This window comes from Mya arenaria, chromosome 12 (assembly GCF_026914265.1).
Source record: "Mya arenaria isolate MELC-2E11 chromosome 12, ASM2691426v1".
Lineage (NCBI taxonomy): Eukaryota > Metazoa > Mollusca > Bivalvia > Myida > Myidae > Mya > Mya arenaria.
This window is the reverse complement of record NC_069133.1, coordinates 26982589-27003021: the sequence shown is the minus strand read 5'-3', so window position 1 is coordinate 27003021 and position 20433 is coordinate 26982589. Positions and strand designations below refer to the sequence as shown.

Genomic DNA, 20433 nt, shown 5'->3' with positions numbered 1-20433 from the left:
CCACTGACTTACAAGTTTAAAGTGTATGTTGTTAGGTATGTGACGAAGGTCTGGTCTCATTCTGTTTTATTTGATAACAATTCTTGAATAACAAAAATCATGATATGTGAAAAAGAGAAATTATACACAAACAGCTTCTTTTACAGTTTACAAAATCAAAATAAGTGACGTTGGATTCGATGCGGTTAGAAACAGAAGAATTTCAACAGCCGTTGTGTCGGAAATCCTGATTAATGGTTGGTTGACGTATAGTTTCATACATATACGTAAACGTATATCATTTATTTGTCGACATTTTAAGATAACTCGACATAGGCCATCAACGCATTTTGTCGACAAATATCGAGTTGACATAAATATGTCGACAAAACTACATACTTAAGTCAACTGAACATACGATGCGTGCTTATATGTCATAAAGTTAAATGTTGAAGTAATTAATAGTTTGTTTTATTAATGATTTTGAATCTAGTTTACTATTTGGAAGTGTAATTCATACGTTAATGGCAAAATAACGAATACATACGTTTGCTTTCATCATTTCGTGTTCGCAGGAACTGTGCAGGTACAAGTGGACTCAGAGCTGCAGTTCGAGTGGATGCCCTCGTGCTCTTTCCCGAGCCTCAAACCCAATCACGTGTATTACGTCTTAGGGAAAGATCCAACTGAGTACAAGCAAGGCGACAGAGTCGAGTATGTAATCGTATTTGTAATACGGGTAACTTCATTTTAAACCATTTGTATTGCATTAATATATTATACAGTTGTTGCAAAGGCATATGTGCAACACTCAAAACTGTTGTCCCGAGGTGGCGGGATGACTTCTGAACTGGTGCCCCGAGGCCGACAGCCCGAGGGCAACAGTTCAGAATGTCATCCCCGAAACCGAAGGACAACGACAGTACGTAGACGCCTCGTCTTACTATCCCGTTCCTCTGACAACTAAGTACGTAGACGCCCCGTCTTACTTTCCCTTACCTCCGACAACTAAGTAAGAAGACGCCTCGTCTTACTCTCCCGTTCCGAACTGTAGGTACGTAGACGCCTCGTCTCACTTTCACGTTCCGAAAAAAGTACGTAAACGCCTCGTCTTACTATCCCGTTCCTCCGACTACTTAGTACGTAGACGCCTCGTCTTTCTATCCCGTTCCGACAAGTAAGTACGTAGAAGCCTCATCTTACTTTCTTGTTCCTACGATACTGTACGTAGACGCCTCGTCTTGCTCTCCCGTTCCAACAACCAAATACCGTGACGCCTCGTCTCTCTTTCCTTTTCCTACGACACAGTTGACGCCTCGTCTTGTTGTCCTGCTCCGATAACTAAGTACGTAGACGCCTCGTCTTTCTACCCCGTTCCTCTGACAACTGCGTACGTGGACGCCTAAGCTTACTACCCCTTTTTCCCGACAACGAAGTACGTAGAGGCCTCGTCTTACTCTCCCGTTTCGAATAGTAGGTACGTAGACGCCTCGTCTTACTCTCCCGTTCCGAAAAAAAGTACAAAAAACGCATCGTCTTATTATCCCGTTCCTCCGACGACTTAGTACGTAGACGCCTCGTCGTACTATCCCGCTCCGACGACTAAGTACGTAGACGCCTCGGCTTACTATCTTGTTCCGACTACTTTAGACGTAGACGCCTCGACTTACCATCCTGTCCCCAATAATAAGTTCGCACAAAATGCGCGTTTGCCCATATAAGGGTAAATATATGCGCATGCACGCATCCGGGAGGACGCGAGTGCCAATCGTACGGAACTTTGGTACCTTATTGGATCACCGGTTTTAAAGATGGACAGGGATTCACAAGATGGGAACATGCAGGGCTGTAAGTGCGTAGATTGGATAGTGGTGTACTTATATGGTGTGAGTGAAAACCAAGGTTGGGTACCAAAAACTTGAATCGTTACACGAAACGAATTAGAATGAGCCCTCCCGCGTATATAGATGCGAGATTAAATTTAATGTGCCTACATTTGGCACCCGACCTGGTAGTCAACCATGGCCACGTAATAACCTAGTTGTGACCACGAGATAACTAAGTCGAGGGAACAAAATGGTATTAGTCGTGGGATCTATTTAGAAAGTCGTGGCCTACATATTAAAAAAAAGGATTTACCCATATGCCACCTTACAATTTCCCAGAAAAATATATAATTTAGATACTTTCCATGTATTTTGATGATAAATCGATTAACCTATATACTGTACTAACTGCGTTGCGTCATTCGTTTTTGAGGGGTCATAAAGGTAAATGAATGGCTATGATTTACCTGCAGTTCAGGCACGTCTCCGGTATAATTTGACGTTAGGTTCATTGAAACATTGTTTAACCAAATTGTTGGAAACTCATACAAAAGCCTTAAAAGAAATAAATATATCATGACCTACAATTTTGGCACTAGCGTATGGCAAAAAAACTAAAACAATGATCAAACAAGAGAATGTCTGTTTATCGTGCTTTCCACACTTTTTTCAGATACCGATGGGAATTGATGGGAACTGCTCTTGTAATTGACCCGGAATATAGCAAAGCCCTGACAAGAGTGATGGCCGCATTCACCAACCAATTGCGGAAGAACAAAGGATGTACCACGTAAACATGTGGACTCTGCGAAACGTGTTCCTAGCAAATCAACAGAGCTGAAACAAGTGCTGACTATTGATACGAACGTCCTCCAATAGAGTTGTATATACTACTACACTGTCCGATGAATGATGCCATTCGGAATTTTTCGACCATTTTTATCGAAAACAACCTCTGATGTATTTGGACGGTTTACATAGTCAAAAAGTGGTACGTTTAAGTCCGCTGCAAACAGATCGTGTAGTAATTTTATTTAGCAGTTTAACTTTATGACTTAACTCTCGGGAATCTTAATTATGTTTGCAATAATACACTTCACTTGCAATCAATCAATTTAACTTAGATCAATAAATACAGCTCTAAAACACTACATTTAATTAATGGTATAATTCAAAAATTTACGAACTACTTTAACCGATGTACCGGCATACATAAGAGGTTGTTTTCGATAAAAATGGCCGAGGTGCTGCGAATAGAATAGAATGATGCTTGCCAAAGAGCAAGGTCAACGTGAACCTGCACGTACTCTAGTTTTGTAAATATAGTTTTTTTCAGCAAATATAAAGTCGCGGATTTTTCTTTAGTATTGTGTAAACTCTATACGAACATTCTATATCTGCCTCTCTTTTACATCATACAATAAAATTGCAAGCTTTGCAAGATTTATTTATAATTCATTGAAATATGAGCATAAGAGTTAAAGAACATATCAACAATGGGCCATGAAATGTAAAATGGCTGTATATTTTTGGTGATTTTACCAACAAAATTAGTAATTAGTTTAAAACAGTGAGAAATAGCAAAACGCATTGCACTTGACCCTGTGAACTCGTGGTTGATTGACGTCGATTCAATTTTCCATGTAAATGTAGCTTTTGTCCTAAAATGAGTTTGTAAAAAATTTGGAAAAGTGACAAACAGGCTCATAACTTGATTCTGTTTCAAGTTTGTTCTAAAAATGGGAAAAATAGTATAAATCTTACCATTTTACATCCAAAATGGCGGAATTATTTTTACAATATGAATGGTACGACGTAGGTCGATGACCCGCCCTGAAAAACTGTATTTCTAGCCCACACCGCTTGTAAGAAGAAAAAGAGAACTCCTGATACAAATCCTTACTAACCATTACTTATGTATAAATATAAATGGTAAACAATGCCTAATTTGCACTTTGTTTCTTTTTTTCAAATGAGACTTGAACTGGCTTAATTTGCAATCTTTCAAGGCCAACAAAGCATGTTCGTTATATCAGTATCAGTATATTTTTAATAATTTTGTTTTTACTCTGCATACCAAACCTTTAAAAATAATATCAATGAAGTGATAATGTCAATACGTTTAAGTTTGTGGCTAGCATCTCAAAATATGCATATATTTTAAAAGGTATAAAATAATACGTGTTAGATATTTTCAATACATTGAAGTTAGTGGCCAGTATCTTATACTATGCGTATTTTTTGTGATTAACAGTTTAAGGTAAAACGCTAAGCGTAATTGCGAAAATGCAACTGACGCTTTCGAGGTTAACATGATCCCAATTGATATATTTATAACGGTGATATTGCGATCATGCGATATAGCGATCCAACAATGCTGAAAGTGCTGAGAGTCTGGGGGGGGAGGTAAAGTAGGTGACGAGGCTGATTTTAATGACGCAAACCATTTAATAGGCGACTTGAGGTAAACGTCAACTGCAGTAACTTTAAAACTGAAAATCACTTTTGTGTTAAAACTGTTTGTTTGTTTTGCGCAGGAAATTTGTTTTATAGGGAAATTTGTGTGACTGTGAATGATATCCTTACAAAGTATGTTGAAGAGACTGGCCTGTCAATTTTGCATACTATTGGTGATATGCACTAACAATCCATATGTTTATTTTAACTCAATGGATATTTCAAGTAGTAGGCTGTGCCTGATGCATGATATGAAAGTAGTATGAAAGAAGTTGTTGCAAATCCATTGAATTGAAGATAATATTTACATCATCCACTCGTACAAACATGCAACTATTATATCAATCGTATTGCACTCCTACATCTGCATAGCAAAGAGTGTTAGCATCTTGCGATCGACTCCCCAATGCTTTAAGTCATTACAATAAGTCTCGACAACCACTATACTGTAAGCACCCGAGTCGGTCAGGAATGCCGTTCGGTGTTCGGGTGTTTGGCAATTTGATGTACAGGATTATACGCCCCAGGTCTAGACTTCGTTTCTCTTAAATGTTGATCTTGTTGATGGTGATGATCATCTAGACCCTAGGCGTACAAACCGTGATCAAGCTCCCAGGTTAATACTAGTTACCTTCGTTATGGTAACAAATATCTTGACTCGATTTACATGCAGCCTATAGAAACATATATAAATCAGATGCGAGAGGAACTGTAATGTTTATTTACTCGTTTATGTTTACTTCAACATTCATTAATAGGATGCATAAATGGCATGCGCGCGCACCAGCTGCGACCAGTTGCTTGCTTTAAAAGTTTAAATTTAATAATGTTTGTTACTTAATATCAAGAAGACAAATAATTTACTTGATATACATTCACTATATTAATAACTAATACTTAATACATATTTTAATGACCTTTCGGAATACAGATGCAAGTAGGAAGATTGGTTAGAGAAATAAAGTTCGTTGTTATGTTTTTTTATGTTTGCAAATGTCGCGGTTATTGAACTTAGCAACTGGTACAGAGACTGATGCGCTCTCACATATATACTGGTTGAATGCTGGCAAGTATGCTGGCTTGCTGGTAACCAATCAAAAGCCTACTTTAAGAATCCAGCAATACTGGGAAACTGAATGAGTGCTTTGGTCAGTGCCATCATTCCTAAAATAGACAACAGACTAGTGAAAGTGATAAAACAAAATGTTACAAGTAGCGAGCTTATTTCATATAATACAAGGCGCATTTACAATAATAATTCACTAGCTATAATAACGTTAAACACATGGTAATACAGATATCAAGAGTGCCAGACTTGCAACAGCATTCCGCACAATGAGATTACAAGTAGTACGCAACAGGATCAACAATATTAGATATATACTGCGTAAACACTTCAAGTAAAGTATGTCTATATTCTAACAGAGACATAAACTAACAATAAATGACAGTTTAAACATTTCATTTAACTCTGATCAGTAAAACAACATTTATATCCATCTACTGAAATCAGTGCGCTGTAACCAGCAGTTAAAATGGCGGATGCCATGAAATTCTGGCTTAGCGATACAATTTATGCAAGGAATAATTGACCAATTCAATAACGAGAATTGGTATCTACAGTTTACATATGGAAAAGTGCAGTGAAAAGTAATATACAATGAAAGGTAAGCCATTGATTATATAAGTGTATAATTTTGGACAACATTTTTCGGATAGCTGGCTATCCAAATTATATTCCCTTAGCCTCTGAGTACTCTTAGTGCTTTGATTTTTGGAGAGCAGTCGCGAATACACACGTAAACAGCAAGAAGTCGGCACTGATGACATCGATTAAGAAGCAAAATATATCGCATATTAACACATAAATGCACTTCAATAATGCTTATCAAGTGCCCTTCTCTTCATATGAAAATAATTAGGTAGTGTCCAGTACACCTCATTACATTAGTCTTCAACGAGAAACTGCTGACGCCATTACATTTCCCTGCTTCCTTTGCCAAATTCCCAAAAATATTACTTTATTTAATAAAGTTCAACTCAGTACATTTTCGAATGTTTAAAAGATCAAAAAAGATAATGGATACCATATGTTCATAAAATGAACATTTCCTGACCATGTCAATGCTTTGCGTCATTTAAATCAGTCTTAGTACTCTGAATTATGTTCTTTCGTCTGCAAATTATAATAAAAGTACTTGGGGTTTACCTATTAGTTTTTTTATTAGTTGTGTTATTATTAAGTTTCCTCAAGTTAATGCATACTTTGATAAGATTTACTATTTACGCTTTTACTTTATTCGGGATTGTTGGGATAAGAGTGAGGTTGTGCACACAAAATAGTTTAAACCCCCAGTACATTTACATTTAACTGACCGTTCCAAGGCGGTACCTAACAATCCTTAATAAACACCCCTAGTTGTTTTCATGTATCATATATGTAGTGTATTGTTTGTGGAGTTGTGTGCTGTTGTTCCATGTTTCTGGTTTGTGATTGTTTGTTTTTGTGTTCTATGTCTTTGGCGTTGACCCTGTGCCATTATTTAAACTTTCGACTACTGTACTTGTTTCTGTGGGTTTTCATAAATATTGACACCCACTATACAAATCTTCTCAGCTTTTTCAGTGATTTGATTTTCAGGGGCAGTCAAGTAAACCTGTCCCTCTATGTTTACGAAAATCCGTTTCGATTAATCTTAATTTATACATAAAAAGACCAAAACCTTGTTCAATCTGATAGTATGTGTCAGGTTTTGCAGTTTCGCCGTCTGTCATCCAAGCGCTTGTGCATCTTAAATTTTATGACGTTTCGGCCAAAATTGCCAGTTTCCACGGTTTTTTTTTTAAACTGAACCTGGACTCAAATGGCACCGTTCAAGCATGAAAGTTATTCACATCTTTTCACACAAGTTCTCGTAGTCTATTTTTCACAAAATTTTGTCTTTTTGCTTGCGCGTAAGAATGCATACAGACGATTCAATTTTTAAAACAAATTAAGCGAAAGATGAAAAACTAGTGAAAACTAGAAAATGGCATATTTTGATCAACCGGACAGGATATATGATACTGATTATGGTTTATGGTGATACTGATACGACCCGCATCTGGACACAAGAAATATGAAATCATGTCATTTTACTTACCGCTCAAATGTTAAAGATTATGGCATACTTTTCATGCTTTTTGTGCATTTGCACAACTTCATACATTTGGCTACATTAAGCAGGCAACCTTATGCATAATTTTGTGCAAACTTAACGTAGAGGTTTCTAAATTCCTTCTTTTGTTATGACACATGATATGAATCTGACAGGGATGCCGCGAATTTGTATTGCATGTTCAAGTTTATGTCGTTTATTCCATGTACTTACGATTAACGGTAAACTAATCCAGATGATAATGAAAACCACTTTAAGACCTGCATAATTGCTAAGTAACTATTCTTGACTTCGTGTATAACAATTGTACTCGCGTTATTTAGAGAACGAATTATTGTACATGTTTGAAGGATGTTTCACAGCTTCCTTCTTGCTTGATTGAACGTTGCTATGTTGCATCATTTAATCGATTAACAGTTTTGAATTTTTCAACTATACGTTGTTTTTCATAGAAATCCAATATGGCTGCCGCTGTTTCTGCTACCGTGAGGTTAGCCGTTTTCTGGCCGTTTCTTGGCCGTCGGCCAAGTGTCAGGTCGAGAGTTGGCCGTTTCCTGGCCTTAAACGGGCCGCTCTGTTTTGACACCGGCCAGAAAATGACCCGGCTAATTTTCGGCCCATTTCCGGCCAGTTTATGGCCAAATTCCAGGAAATTGCTGGGAGATAGCATTTTTGTTTAAGTTTTCGTTGAGACAAGCCGCATTTTTAGTTTTCTTTGATTATTTTATAAACTTTGATTTTGATTTTGATTTTTGATGTTTGATAATTTTACAAAGATTTAAAATGAATCACATTTATTCTGCGGCTATCATTTTATTTTCTACGAAATTGGAACATTTTGGCATTCATTTAGATTTAGAAACTTGATGATTTGAGACTTTCTGAAAGTGCAGACACTTTGGTTAATTTGAGACACGCTACCAAATTATTTGAAGAAGTTGAAACTTTATTTCACGTAATAAAATTACTTGAAATGTTCGAGCCGCATTCTTTCTGCAACCTGACGACACCCGCTAACAGCTGTGGCGCAACAATACTATGCCAGAAATAGTTAAATACTCGTACAATAGATTTCATGCCAAAATTGACACTTTTAAAACAACGCAGTTTAGTCCGTATAAGTAAACCTTTTCCTGCATTTCTTTATAAAAAAACACATCCATTATTTTTTCATACATAAATATACCAAAAACTAGCTCAACCTGTTAATCTGTGTCAGATTTTCAGTGTCACTGTCTGTCATCCAAACTCCCGTGTGTCTGTAATTCAAGGCATGTTGACCCAAATTAGCATTCTTCGAGGTTTTATAACTGCACTTGGACTCAGAACTCAAATTGCATTTTTGCACACATTCTCACAGTCAATTTTCTCTTATACATAACCTGTATTGTAAAACTTGACAAAATCGCAAATGCTAAAGTAAATCCCGTCCTTAAAATGTTGCCACTTGAGCATACATACCATGGCATAGATGGTTCCAAACCAGTAAAATAGGTAAGATGTCAATCATGTAAGGTGATTCTATGATAAACATATAAACCTATGAACTGATATAAAGGCTTATATAAGTGATGCTACCTCGGAGCAGTAATCAGTCTTGTGGCAAGATGTGCATAAGCTTCGGATTTTATCCGAAAAGGCAAATACATTATTTAAAACAAGGTATGCAGATCAAAAAAAGTGTAACTCAACACGGACTAAAACATGACAGACAGACAGACTCAACACGGACTAAAACATGACAGACAGACAGACTCAACACGGACTAAAACATGACAGACAGACAGTCAGTTTATTTCGACTTGTACAATGCAGATCGTCAACAACACATATGTTTATAATTAACAATGTCAACGTGTATGCATAGTAACAAATATTGTAGTACATACGAGTATATAAACAACAACAACAAAAACACAAAGTTAATACGTTTATACGTTTCAATAAATTAGTTAAATTTTGTTATTGGTATAATCTATCTAAATCAGAGGATCAACAATTTTCACCATATTAAGTTTTAACATTAAGTAAAGGAGATATAACTTAAAGAGAGTCTTTAACAAACATACATAGTTTAATAAGCTCAGTTCTGTTATTTGATTGCAGCAATTGTAAATAGTTAAATACAGACGGTCTTATATAAAAGCATTTCTTAATATATAGCTTACTAATATCGTTAAAAGACGGACACACCCAGACAAAATGAAATTTAGCTGAGCGCGCTCATGGTTTGCACGTCATTTAATCAATAATAGTAATCCACCAGGGGCCGTATTCAATAAGCATCTTAGTGAATATTTTAAACTTAGTGAGAATTTCGTAATTTTTGACAACGATTATTTTAGATACCCGCTACTTTTTATCAGATTTATTTATATGCATATATTGTTTAGACCATTATCTTGCTTATTTTCATATTTTTGGTGTACAAACATCGTTCGTTTTCTTAAAATTCAAATTAGAAAAATGGCAATTTTTCACTTAATTGAAAATTATTACTAAGATGCTTATTGAATACGGCCCCAGAAGAAGCCATACCTTGCAACCGATCCAGACCAATTAAAGATGAAAATACAATCCTAGAAATTAAATGTCCAACAAAGTCATTGGCTGCATTATTCTTGGTGGAAAATACTGTGTTGTGATAGTTAATGGCGAGTAATATGTTGTCTTAAAAAGTTCTACTGTATTTTTCAGTTTATCATGTACATAAATAATAACACCACCACTATCTAGTTTTGCACGTTTAAATCGATGCATATACATGTGTTACGGTAAGAGCAATAACATGTTTTAAAATATCTGAACATCCGGATCTATTTGATCTATTTTATATTGTTTACATATTCATCGCATTGTTTGACCTTTTCCGCGGGATTGCGTTACTTTTTCTAATACGTTGTGGGGTATGTTCAGCCGACTATATTTATCAAATGTTTTTTTTTAAATGACTCTCTCATGTTTTTGGACCAAAAATAACTTTTCCCGTTATGCATCTGAAAACAATTATTTTATCATTATTTTACCCTATGATATCGAAAGTGCAGAAAAAATACAGTTATTATAGCATAAAAAGTATTTTGGTTTTAGTGGGGTTCGCACACACGCCGGTAATGTCTAGACAAAGTAAAAAAAAGCTGGCTATTCCACACGGCCACCGGGACATTATGAAGGGGTGGATATGTTGACCTCTTAACGATACATTGATAACATCACGTGATAATATCAATCAACCAATCACGCAACACCACAGCCATAATTATTTTCAATCGCGTTATAAACGCTAATGAAAATTATGGTCTTCAAAGACGATATTTGAGCAAATATCAACATTGAAGGGTTCCAGCTCTTGGTGTTTTTTTTTTGTTTTAACACTGCTTAAGAGAAACATCTTAAATTTGATCTAAATGTGTTTAGTACATACATGTTGTGGTTACATTACACTATTACTTCTTTCCCAAATTCGGCTACAACGTCTGCCATAAGAATAATTCAGAAGTAATAGTGTAATGTAACCACAACATGTATGGGTTTTTTTTTAATTTATACATAATTTCACAATTAAAGGCTTTTGTGTTAGTGTATTATTGATAGGTAATTAATGAAATAGGAATAAGGTTGATTGTATTATTAAATACAATATTATGAAAAAAATGGACTGGTCCATTTCGGTTCTTATCCGAACGCTTTTTGAGATTATTTTAGGATACTTTCAGAAATTTAAGATGTTTCACTTTCCTCTATTTAGGCATTTCGAGATTTTCTGACATTGTTAAACGGCAGTTATTCATAGTTATTTTATGCTAGATAGTTGGTAGGAGTAACCCCTTTGATAAATCTCAAGAAACAAATAAATATTTAGGTTAAATGTCACTTAATTTTGTACAGATCAAATGACACCAAAGCAGGAGTCCATTCCCATCAAATCGCTGTGCTCCTTATGATTTGCCACGCTTTATTTCGTTATTTCAAAGGAGTGCATTTTACAAACCATAAGCAAGTCACTTAAATGTTTAGTACTCAAGGGGAACGTTCTTCCCATATATGGTATTGAAGTCGTAAAACACTAGAACTCAGTGTTATCTCGCGTGCAAATACGACTGCTTTACATTCGCTTAGCGAGATCTACGTGGACCGGATGTTATTTGTTCGGAAAGGTTTGCAGAAAATATTTGTGTGACATAAACGATTTGAAAAAAAATAAAGAAGATGAACATGAAACTGTCAATAGTTGTACTCCTTTGCTGCGTCTACGGTAAGAGCAATTACATATTGATTCGTTATAATATAAAATTATTTATTTTTTAAGGTGCGAAAAATGCTTTCAGATTGACCAAAAAATAATTAATAAAAATTTGCGGTCAATATGAACTCTATATTTCACAGCTAATAAGTAAATAACTGTGATATTTATAGAATAATACATGGTTGGCCATGGCTTTTGGTTGAAAATTGCCCCAGTGGAAGGAATAATTGCCCGAGGGTAATTATTTTCACTGGGGCAATTATCAACCAAAAGGCATGGTCAACCATGTATTATCCTGTGTAATACAGATGTTTTGTCATTTGTCAATGATTTCAAATGGATTTAAAAACATGATTTTGTGGAATAAAGGATATGTCATATATGATAATTTGCATGAAGTTTAAAAGTCTTAAGAATGAGATATAACAAAATGGTTTTGAATGGCATTAGCTGCGAAATATAACGAGAGACTGGAAATCAAATTAGCAAACCTTTTGGTACGTGTTTTCAGAATAAGCCTGCGGTTTTTCCTTTCTTTAAATATTTCCTGTTTTAAATCGGCTGATGTGGTGTTCATTTCAATAGGTGAGCATAGCTAGGGTCGATCAAGCCTAGAAGCAGTTTCGTAAGAATCTCGGCTTGAATGACCCTAGCCATTTCGCTGGAATAATTTCTCAGCGAATATAGTAAAACAAAACGTTTCAACAAAACATTTCCTTGTCTTACTGCTTTATGACCTTTACCGAATGTAAACATCCGGTACGGTTTCAGGTAGAACTCGTTACTGAAACATGAAAGGTGTCATTATTGGTAATACTAAATTCACTATTATTGCACCGATAGTTCCATTTTAATCCCTTTTAAGCTTTTAACGTTTAAATTTTGCTCACCAAGTATACGGCGGCCATTTTTATTTTCGTGAAAACGACGTCAGTGTGCACGTTCTCGTCTTCGTCAGGCAATTATGCCATAATCGCCCTGACGTGCCGTGATAATCTCACGGGCGGAGACGATAATCATTATTTCGGGAACGATTTTTTATAGGAAAATGTTACTATTTATAGTAACATGTGTATTATTACATAATAATGCTTGATATATTATAACGTCGTATGATAAACTGATTCCGGTCTATAACTAGACAAGTCAATATGACGTTTTTGAAGTATTTTTTCTGCGTTATTCTGACATAATATTATATAAGTATTGACTGCCTTGAGGGTGACAGTGCATATTGTCAAACTGAGGTAAATACTGTCGACCGAGGCGAAGCCAAGGTTGACAGTGTTTTCCGAAGGTAACTACTATAAAAATCACTCTCGTTGGCCCGAGTTTAAGCGAGAGTGTGGAATCGAACCCGGGTCGCCTAGGTGAGAAGCGAGTTTGCTAACCACTTAGCCAACCGGACAACCATGTTCATCATTATTTCGCATAATGAGGATCTGTTGTTTTTTGTCAGTGTTGTCACTTATTTATATGACTGTCTTGTTAATCAAATACTTGGTGGTACTTTACAACAAAATTATACTTACACTATTCTACTAAAGCCGGAACTAAGGGGCATTAGCTGTGCCGAAATTAGTTTGGCTATCAATGAACAAAATTAATCAAACCAGAACTGCTGTTTTCATATCAGTTACAAGTTAACTGGTTCCGAAGTATCTGTTACCTGATATTCAATCAGTTGTATCAAGCTTTGGATACATTACAACTCATTTATAAGAATTTGACTATCGATGTGTTTGTTCTTTTTCAGTGAAAATCTGCCACAACGGTGTTCCTAAGGTAGGCAGTGACGGCAGCCTTTTGAACTGCGCGCGTGGAGGAGACAGATGCCCAGATGGCTACAAGTGTAACATCGCGCCGACGGATGCCTGGGCCGTCTGCTGTCAGAACTAATACGCGAAATGTGATTCTTAGATTGTGTTTGAATCAAAAGGGACAAACAATTTTAATGTCTGATGAGTAACATACATTTAACCTCGCTTAACAAATGTCAGCATAAAATTCCATTCAAGTTACTAAATTAATACTATATGTAACGGGGTTAGAGGTTGACCCGATATTGGATATACGGGGCAAAGGAAACCATATCGGGTGAGAGCGAAGCTCGAACCCGAATATGGATTCCTGCGCCCTGTATATCCAATATCGGGTCACCTACTAGCCCCGTAACGTATATATCACGTCGACAACCTGTTTACATGTTTAAATTTTTCATGTATTCATCGGAATATTCATCGGAATCGAAAAATAGACGCCATTTTGGTACAATATAAATTGGTGACCCAATACGGAAAAATATGGGGTCACCACGTGACCAGTCCTGGACCAATGGCGTTGCGTCATTTATGATTCCTTCTCTGAAGTTAACAAGGTTGAACATACTTTAAATGCTTTTTCATGATATATACTGTCATAAACAATTATAAAACATTTATGGTCAATATAAATCATAATATCACACATGAACCATGCTTTTTTCCCAATGAACCATTAAACAAATAAGTATCTCAAGAACAATACAACTCTCTAATTTGTCCATGTCTTCAGTTTAGATCAGACTTTGATCATGAAGCTATCGTTTGCACCAATTAAGAACTGGCCGCATGATTTATTTTTGCGTTTATGTTGTATGAATGCAGTAGGGCACGCGTGCAAATTCCACAACACACCTTTAATCCTTGTATTTACATTTTAGATAATTATTTATTGCAATAAAAAACTAGCAGTATCTTCTGCAATTGATTTTTTGTTCTTCAAATAATGTAACCGAATTAATGCGTTTGTATAAAACAGAAGCTGTTATTTATAATGGCGTATATCATTAGTTAAATGACGTCGCACTAATCCAATCGGAGCGCAGTATTGCAATAAAAAACGCCGTCATGACTCATTGCGTGTTCTACAAACACTCTGGGTTGTGGCATATATATATATATATATATATATATATATATATATATATATATATATATATATATATATATATATATATATATATATATATATATATATATATATATATATATATATACACATATATATATTTGTGTGCAACTAACAATCAAAGAACCCCATAGTAAATAAGTAGAGTGTAATTGGGCTATCCAAGAACTCATTTTCGGAGTAATATACATATTTTACATACTTTTACATGCTAAAACACGAACACGCACATTTATTTGAGGGAAACTACCTACTATGATACGTTGGTGCATTAATCTAAGATTTTTTTTTCAACGACGGAACGCAAATATGCAAATTTGTGTTTTATTTATTTCCATACACACTTTCTTTAACCTCTAGATAACACAGAAGACAGTTTAAACGTTATAGTCTAGACAAATGAGCACGGGGTCAGACGCTAAGAGTCTAGGATGCATTTATGATTAATACATTAAGGCATAATACATATAATTATGTAGATCGTTTGCATACAGAGCATTCTAAAACAGCTCCTTTTTCGTTTTTGGTTTTATTCAAAAAAGTATAATTCAGGAAACAATTGCACTTTATGTATGAATAACATCTTCATGTTATTTTGCAGTGTACTTTTTTTAGAGTGACCTGATTATACCAACAGTTCCTGCATCAGTTTTTAAAAGAGTGTGTATAAACAAACGTGCTTCCATGTCGGTTCAAATGAATAGTGCTTTCTTGCGTACATTTGCATTGGTTTTTTGAGAACGGAAATGCCATGATGTAACGTCAGATTTTTCAAGGCTGCACACGTATTTTGAGTATAACAAATGCTACAAAATACACTACCATCGTTCTGCTGGTCCACAAGATTAGGTCACTAGATTAGGAGAAGACGTCTCTAAGGTTTAGCACTCCAACACAAGTCCATTTGTGACATAAGTTACAGTTATGTTTCACTAAGAATTTCATCCGCTTTACCGGGCCTAATCTTTCTCTTTAGCTTTCTTATTTGACATGTAAGTAGCAAAACTATCCCCAGGCAAAACGAACATTGAATCACATTGATATATATCAGGTATAGCGGCGAGAAATGTTCCATCAAATATCCAATATAGAGTGGATCAATCATAAATCCAAGGGCTCCTGTAAACATAAAAATTCCGCTAATTTTACCGGTAAAATCCATGATGTTTTCTTGTATCCAAACAATAAATGTTGGATACATTGGTGCCATAGCAAATGCAGCCAAGGGTACCATAATCCACGTGGTATGTGCCACACCCAACCCTCCCTCCAGATAGACACCAGCAGATGCGAGCAGTAGAAGAATCAGGTAACCGATGATCATATTTTGGGAAGACACAAACCTCGATATGAATATATTAACAAAACGTCCACTCCCAAATGAGGCCCAGACAAGGGCAATAAGAAAGGCTCCCATTTGTTTCGTCCACTTCAATTGATTAGTGACATACGGCATAATAAAGGACTGATATTTGCATTCAATGGCGCAGTACGCAACAAAAGCACCCCCGAATACAATAAGAAATACGACTGTCTGTGATCTAGATAACGATGCCCTTGTGTGATGAGGAATACCATGATCTTTAATGACGTTTTGCGGTGGGGAATCCACCGTGGGTTGATAGGAAGGTACAGTTTCATACCCGAAGCCGTACAGCACGAGGTACAGGCATCCAGACAAGGCCGTCAATATTCCTGTTACCGCAAACGCAATATGAACGTGACTCTCTCCATATACAACTGTTTCGTCTATTATGCTATTCGAATTGTTAAATGTTCCCCATTTATCTGTATCAATTACCGTAAATGAATGCTCAGCTCTTTCATCATCGACCATACTGTTGTTGTAATCCCCGTGTCTGTTCGATGACTGTACAAACGCACTGGTGTTTGTACCATTTCCATACGAGACGTTAGTTGTCGGGTTGCGCAACGTGATTCTAGGCGCGAGAAAATGGCTTGTTACAATGGGTGAGATAATTCCCCCAAATGCGTACGTAAAATGTAAGGCCTGCATGTACGGACGAACGGCAAATCCCCAGCACGACGACACCTTTGCATTTCCTCCTAAAACGAAAGAGCTATTATAAGAAACGTCCCGAGTGGTGACTAGCAGTTAAATGACGTCGACCTATCGGCCAGCCCCAGAACGAGGCGCAAGTATTACGTTAGGCAACTGAAGCTCGTATATGATAAATATTTGAGAGAATTGCTTGAAAGATCTATATGATGAAATATTGTGCAGTTTATAAAAATACTTTGATGATTGTTTCTGGTCCCCTGTGTACCAACTAACCAAAATGGTATTGCAACACCGTATTTTCAACGGACAGAAATATTAACGGACTTACCAGAAGAAGAACGACATGGTTTCACACAAGCCACTCAAAGTTATACAACCAAACTAATATAACATTCCTTATGTATTAGTATTTTCTTGTTTATAGTTAGTATTCGACTTTATGATTCGTGGCAAGCAATATTAAACGTACATGTGTTAAGTTGTCATTTACAGTATATACAATCTCAGAACAAGTATCGCCAAACTGAATACGACTTGCTTACCTCCGTCTCTACGACTAGTTTATCTCCAAGCTTACCTCCGTCATTACGACCAGATTACCTCCGTTTCAAAGACTAGCTTACCTCTGTCTCTAATACTAACTTACCTCCTAATTTACCTCCGTCATTACGACCAGTTTACCTCCGTCTCAACGACTAGGTTACCTCCGTGTCTACCACTAGCTAACCGCATAACTTACCTCCGTCATAAGGGATAGCTTACCTCCGTCATTACGACCAGATTACCTCCGTCATTACGACTAGCTTACCTCCGTCTCTGCCTCCACACAGCGTCCCGTCCACGAGACGAACAAAGAGAAACAACCCAAAGGAGGAACACCACGGAAGCAAGGCGCTTGTTACCCCGTTCAATATGGTCAAGAGTCCTGGAATTAGGCTAAACAGTTACGTTTTCTAACATATTTGAACAAATTACCCATTTAATTCATACACTATGTATGCCATGGCTATTAATCAAACCTTTAAACATGTCTAAACGTGTAAACATAAACCATTATTGTTCAATATTTTAAAGTAGTAGCCTTTGAGATGAGGTTTTAGCTCAATGAAATGTGGCATGTACTCGATTAATAAATTTCTCCAACAATACACGCCAATAATGCTTCTAGCTTTGCTTTTATTAATATGCAAACTTCATCTCCATTTGTTTGGCCTAGTGACCGGAGATACCGAGTTACAAAACTTATACCATAGTCTATAAGAATGCTTAAAGATAAGCGTTCTGAATAATTTCATGAAGTTTTACAAAACGTGGTACAAAAGGGTCTCGTTTACATTTTATTCTGGTCTTATTTTTTTCATTTTTTCAAACTTGTTCGGCTTAGTGACAGCTAACTAAACTAACATGCATCCTGGCGTGGAATCGAAACCGGGTTACTTTGGTGAGAAGCGAATGCGCTAACCGGACAACCATTGTAGCTTTTTATGTCGCATTGTTCAATATATATTAATAATTGAATTAATTTGAATTTGTGTTTATAGTTTATAATTTTTACAAGCATTTTAATCCCATTTCACACAAAATATATTGTTTGACTGTCTGGTCCCATAAAAAGTGTACGAGCCTCTTTCAAGAAGTGACCTTTTACACACGACCTAGCACATAACTAAAGTTTAACAGATATACATTCTAGCAAAGTTTCATCAAGATTGAATAAACCATGAGGAATGTCTTCTTTAAACTGTTTTATTAAATCCAAAGGTCTTTTATGAAATGTAATTAAACGTGTCATACCGAGCAGTTTGAGTTTGGGTACGCGGTCGTACAGGGCTCCGATAAGTAGGGATCCCAACATGTAGCCGCACGAGTTCATGGTGAAGATAAGTGACGTCTGTTGGACGCTCGTGGAAAGGATCTGCTGTATGTCCACGAACGCAGTGCCAAGCTGGCCATACGTCCAACCCTATTTTAAAATTGTATTTCGTTACTGACATATTATGTTATGGCCACGCTGTGCCAATGAGTGACAGTAGCCCGTCCAGGCAGTAAATGGCTCAAGAGCTTTAACTGGAGAGATATTTTTCAGTGCCGGGCTGTGGCAACGCGTGGCCTTTTATAAGTCTGTTTCGAATAAATGTTCATTTTCTTGAATGCAGTAATGTTAGCATGAATTGTGGAAAGCCAGACTAGGTAGCCACTTTCTTTTTATACATTTCGCGGTGAGTGAAAACTATTATGACGTCAGTTTCATGATTCAATGTGGTAGACGAACTACAATGTCACGTAGTTTACATTTTTTCACTGGTATTAAATGCTTTGATAATATAAGAAGATAGTTAATTTAAAAAGTATCCATTTATTTTAGATTGATATATAAAGAGAAACAAGAAGATAACTTACCAGCAATATGAAGTTAAAGTATACACAAAGTGTAATTATGAAGTTCCGCTTGTGGCATTTATTTTCAAACTGAAACATTTTCTTTGCTTTCAAGCAACCCTTGTCCATTTTGACCAACAGCAAATGAATTGGTTGTGAAAATGACCACTTCCTTGCTGAGCACAACGCATCTGAATAAATTTGTGATTTAAAATGAACACAATCGTGTTCAGATTCAATTCAAATTAATTCAGTGCATGTCTTAAAAAATAAAATTTACAATTCAACCAAGGCTATTTACCTACATCTGTAACTTGTCATACGGCGATAACGTGATTAAATGTACTTCAAAATAAATGCCACAAGCGGAACTTCATAATTACACTTTCTGTATACTTTAACTTCATATTGCTGGTAAGTTATCTTCTTGTTTCTCTTTAAAGTGGCTACCTAGTCTGGCTTTCCACAATTCATGCTAACATTACTGCATTCAAGAAAATGAACATTTATTCGAAACAGACTTATAAAAGGCCACGCGTTGCCAGAGCCCGGCACTGAAAAATATCTCTCCAGTTAAAGCTCTTGAGCCATTTACTGCCTGGACGGGCTACTGTCACTCATTGGCACAGCGTGGCCATAACATAATATGTCAGTAACGAAATATAATTTTAAAATAGGGTTGGACGTATGGTCAGCTTGGCACGGCGTTCGTGGACTTACAGCAGATCCTTTCCACGAGCGTGCAGCAGACGTCACTTATCTTCACCATGAACTCGTGCGGCTACAGGTTGGGATCCCTACTTATCGGAGTCTTGTACGACCGCGTACCCAAACTCAAACTGCTCGGTTTGGCACATTTTATAACTTTGTTTACATACATTTCATAAAAGACCTTCGGATTTAATAAAACAGTGGAAACTAAACATTCTTCATGGTGTGTATACCACGTGATAAATTGCGTCATAAATGCTACGTCGGAAGGCAATATTTTGCTTGGATCGAAGACTTAAAACAATGATAACTTTTAATTCTCTTTACCATTTTAAATGAAACATAGCGCAGTCTATGCAGCCTACGGAGCCCCGCCTTCGGTCTTTTACCAAATTTTGATTGAGAGTTTAGTTTCTTATAACACTTCGACAAACCTTTTCACGATACGGCTGTCTGACAGAGCACTGTCAAAACAATGTTTGGGAAACAGGTTTGTCGAAGTGTTTGATGAAACTAATCACCTAATCAAACTCCGGTTATAAAACAAAGGTGGGGCTCTTTAAGATGCATAGACTGGCCTTTGTTGCATTTAAAATGGTGAAGTAAGCAAAAAGTTATCTTTGATTTTAAGCAAAATATTGCCTTCCGACGTAGCATATATGACGTAATTTATCACGTGGTATACACACACTGTGTTAGCATGTC

The 20433-nt window shown here is 36.4% G+C and overlaps 2 protein-coding genes across 2 annotated transcripts in view; one reads left to right on the top strand and one right to left on the bottom strand.

Annotated features, from left to right (window-relative positions):
• LOC128211798 (complement C3-like) overlaps positions 1 to 3242 on the top strand; it is a 41064-nt gene extending 37822 nt beyond the window's left edge. The window contains exons 40-42 of the mRNA XM_052916867.1: positions 147 to 236; positions 555 to 693; positions 2479 to 3242. Of these exons, the coding sequence (XP_052772827.1) occupies positions 147 to 236; positions 555 to 693; positions 2479 to 2599 (350 nt within the window). The 3' untranslated portion in view covers positions 2600 to 3242. The remainder of the gene's footprint in view (positions 1 to 146; positions 237 to 554; positions 694 to 2478) is intronic.
• Positions 3243 to 14708: 11466 nt separating this feature from the next.
• On the bottom strand, positions 14709 to 19398 carry LOC128211803 (sodium-dependent glucose transporter 1-like). The gene is made up of 4 exons (XM_052916875.1): positions 19039 to 19398; positions 18433 to 18601; positions 17447 to 17563; positions 14709 to 16682 (listed from the first exon to the last, which is right to left on the bottom strand). Exons 1-4 carry the CDS (start codon positions 19144 to 19146, stop codon positions 15538 to 15540), a joined length of 1539 nt encoding a protein of 512 aa, XP_052772835.1. The 5' UTR covers positions 19147 to 19398; the 3' UTR covers positions 14709 to 15537.
• Positions 19399 to 20433: the final 1035 nt, after the last annotated feature.

Excerpts from the sequence above, each read along its gene's own strand:
- LOC128211803 (XM_052916875.1), bottom strand. The coding sequence starts at position 19,146 with ATGGACAAGGGTTGCTTGAAAGCAAAGAAAATGTTTCAGTTTGAAAAT. Across the intron at positions 17,564-18,432 it reads ACCCAAACTCAAACTGCTCG|GACTCTTGACCATATTGAAC; the intron begins GTATGACACGTT and ends GCCTAATTCCAG. Across the intron at positions 16,683-17,446 it reads GTGTGGAGGCAGAGACGGAG|GAGGAAATGCAAAGGTGTCG; the intron begins GTAAGCTAGTCG and ends CTTTCGTTTTAG.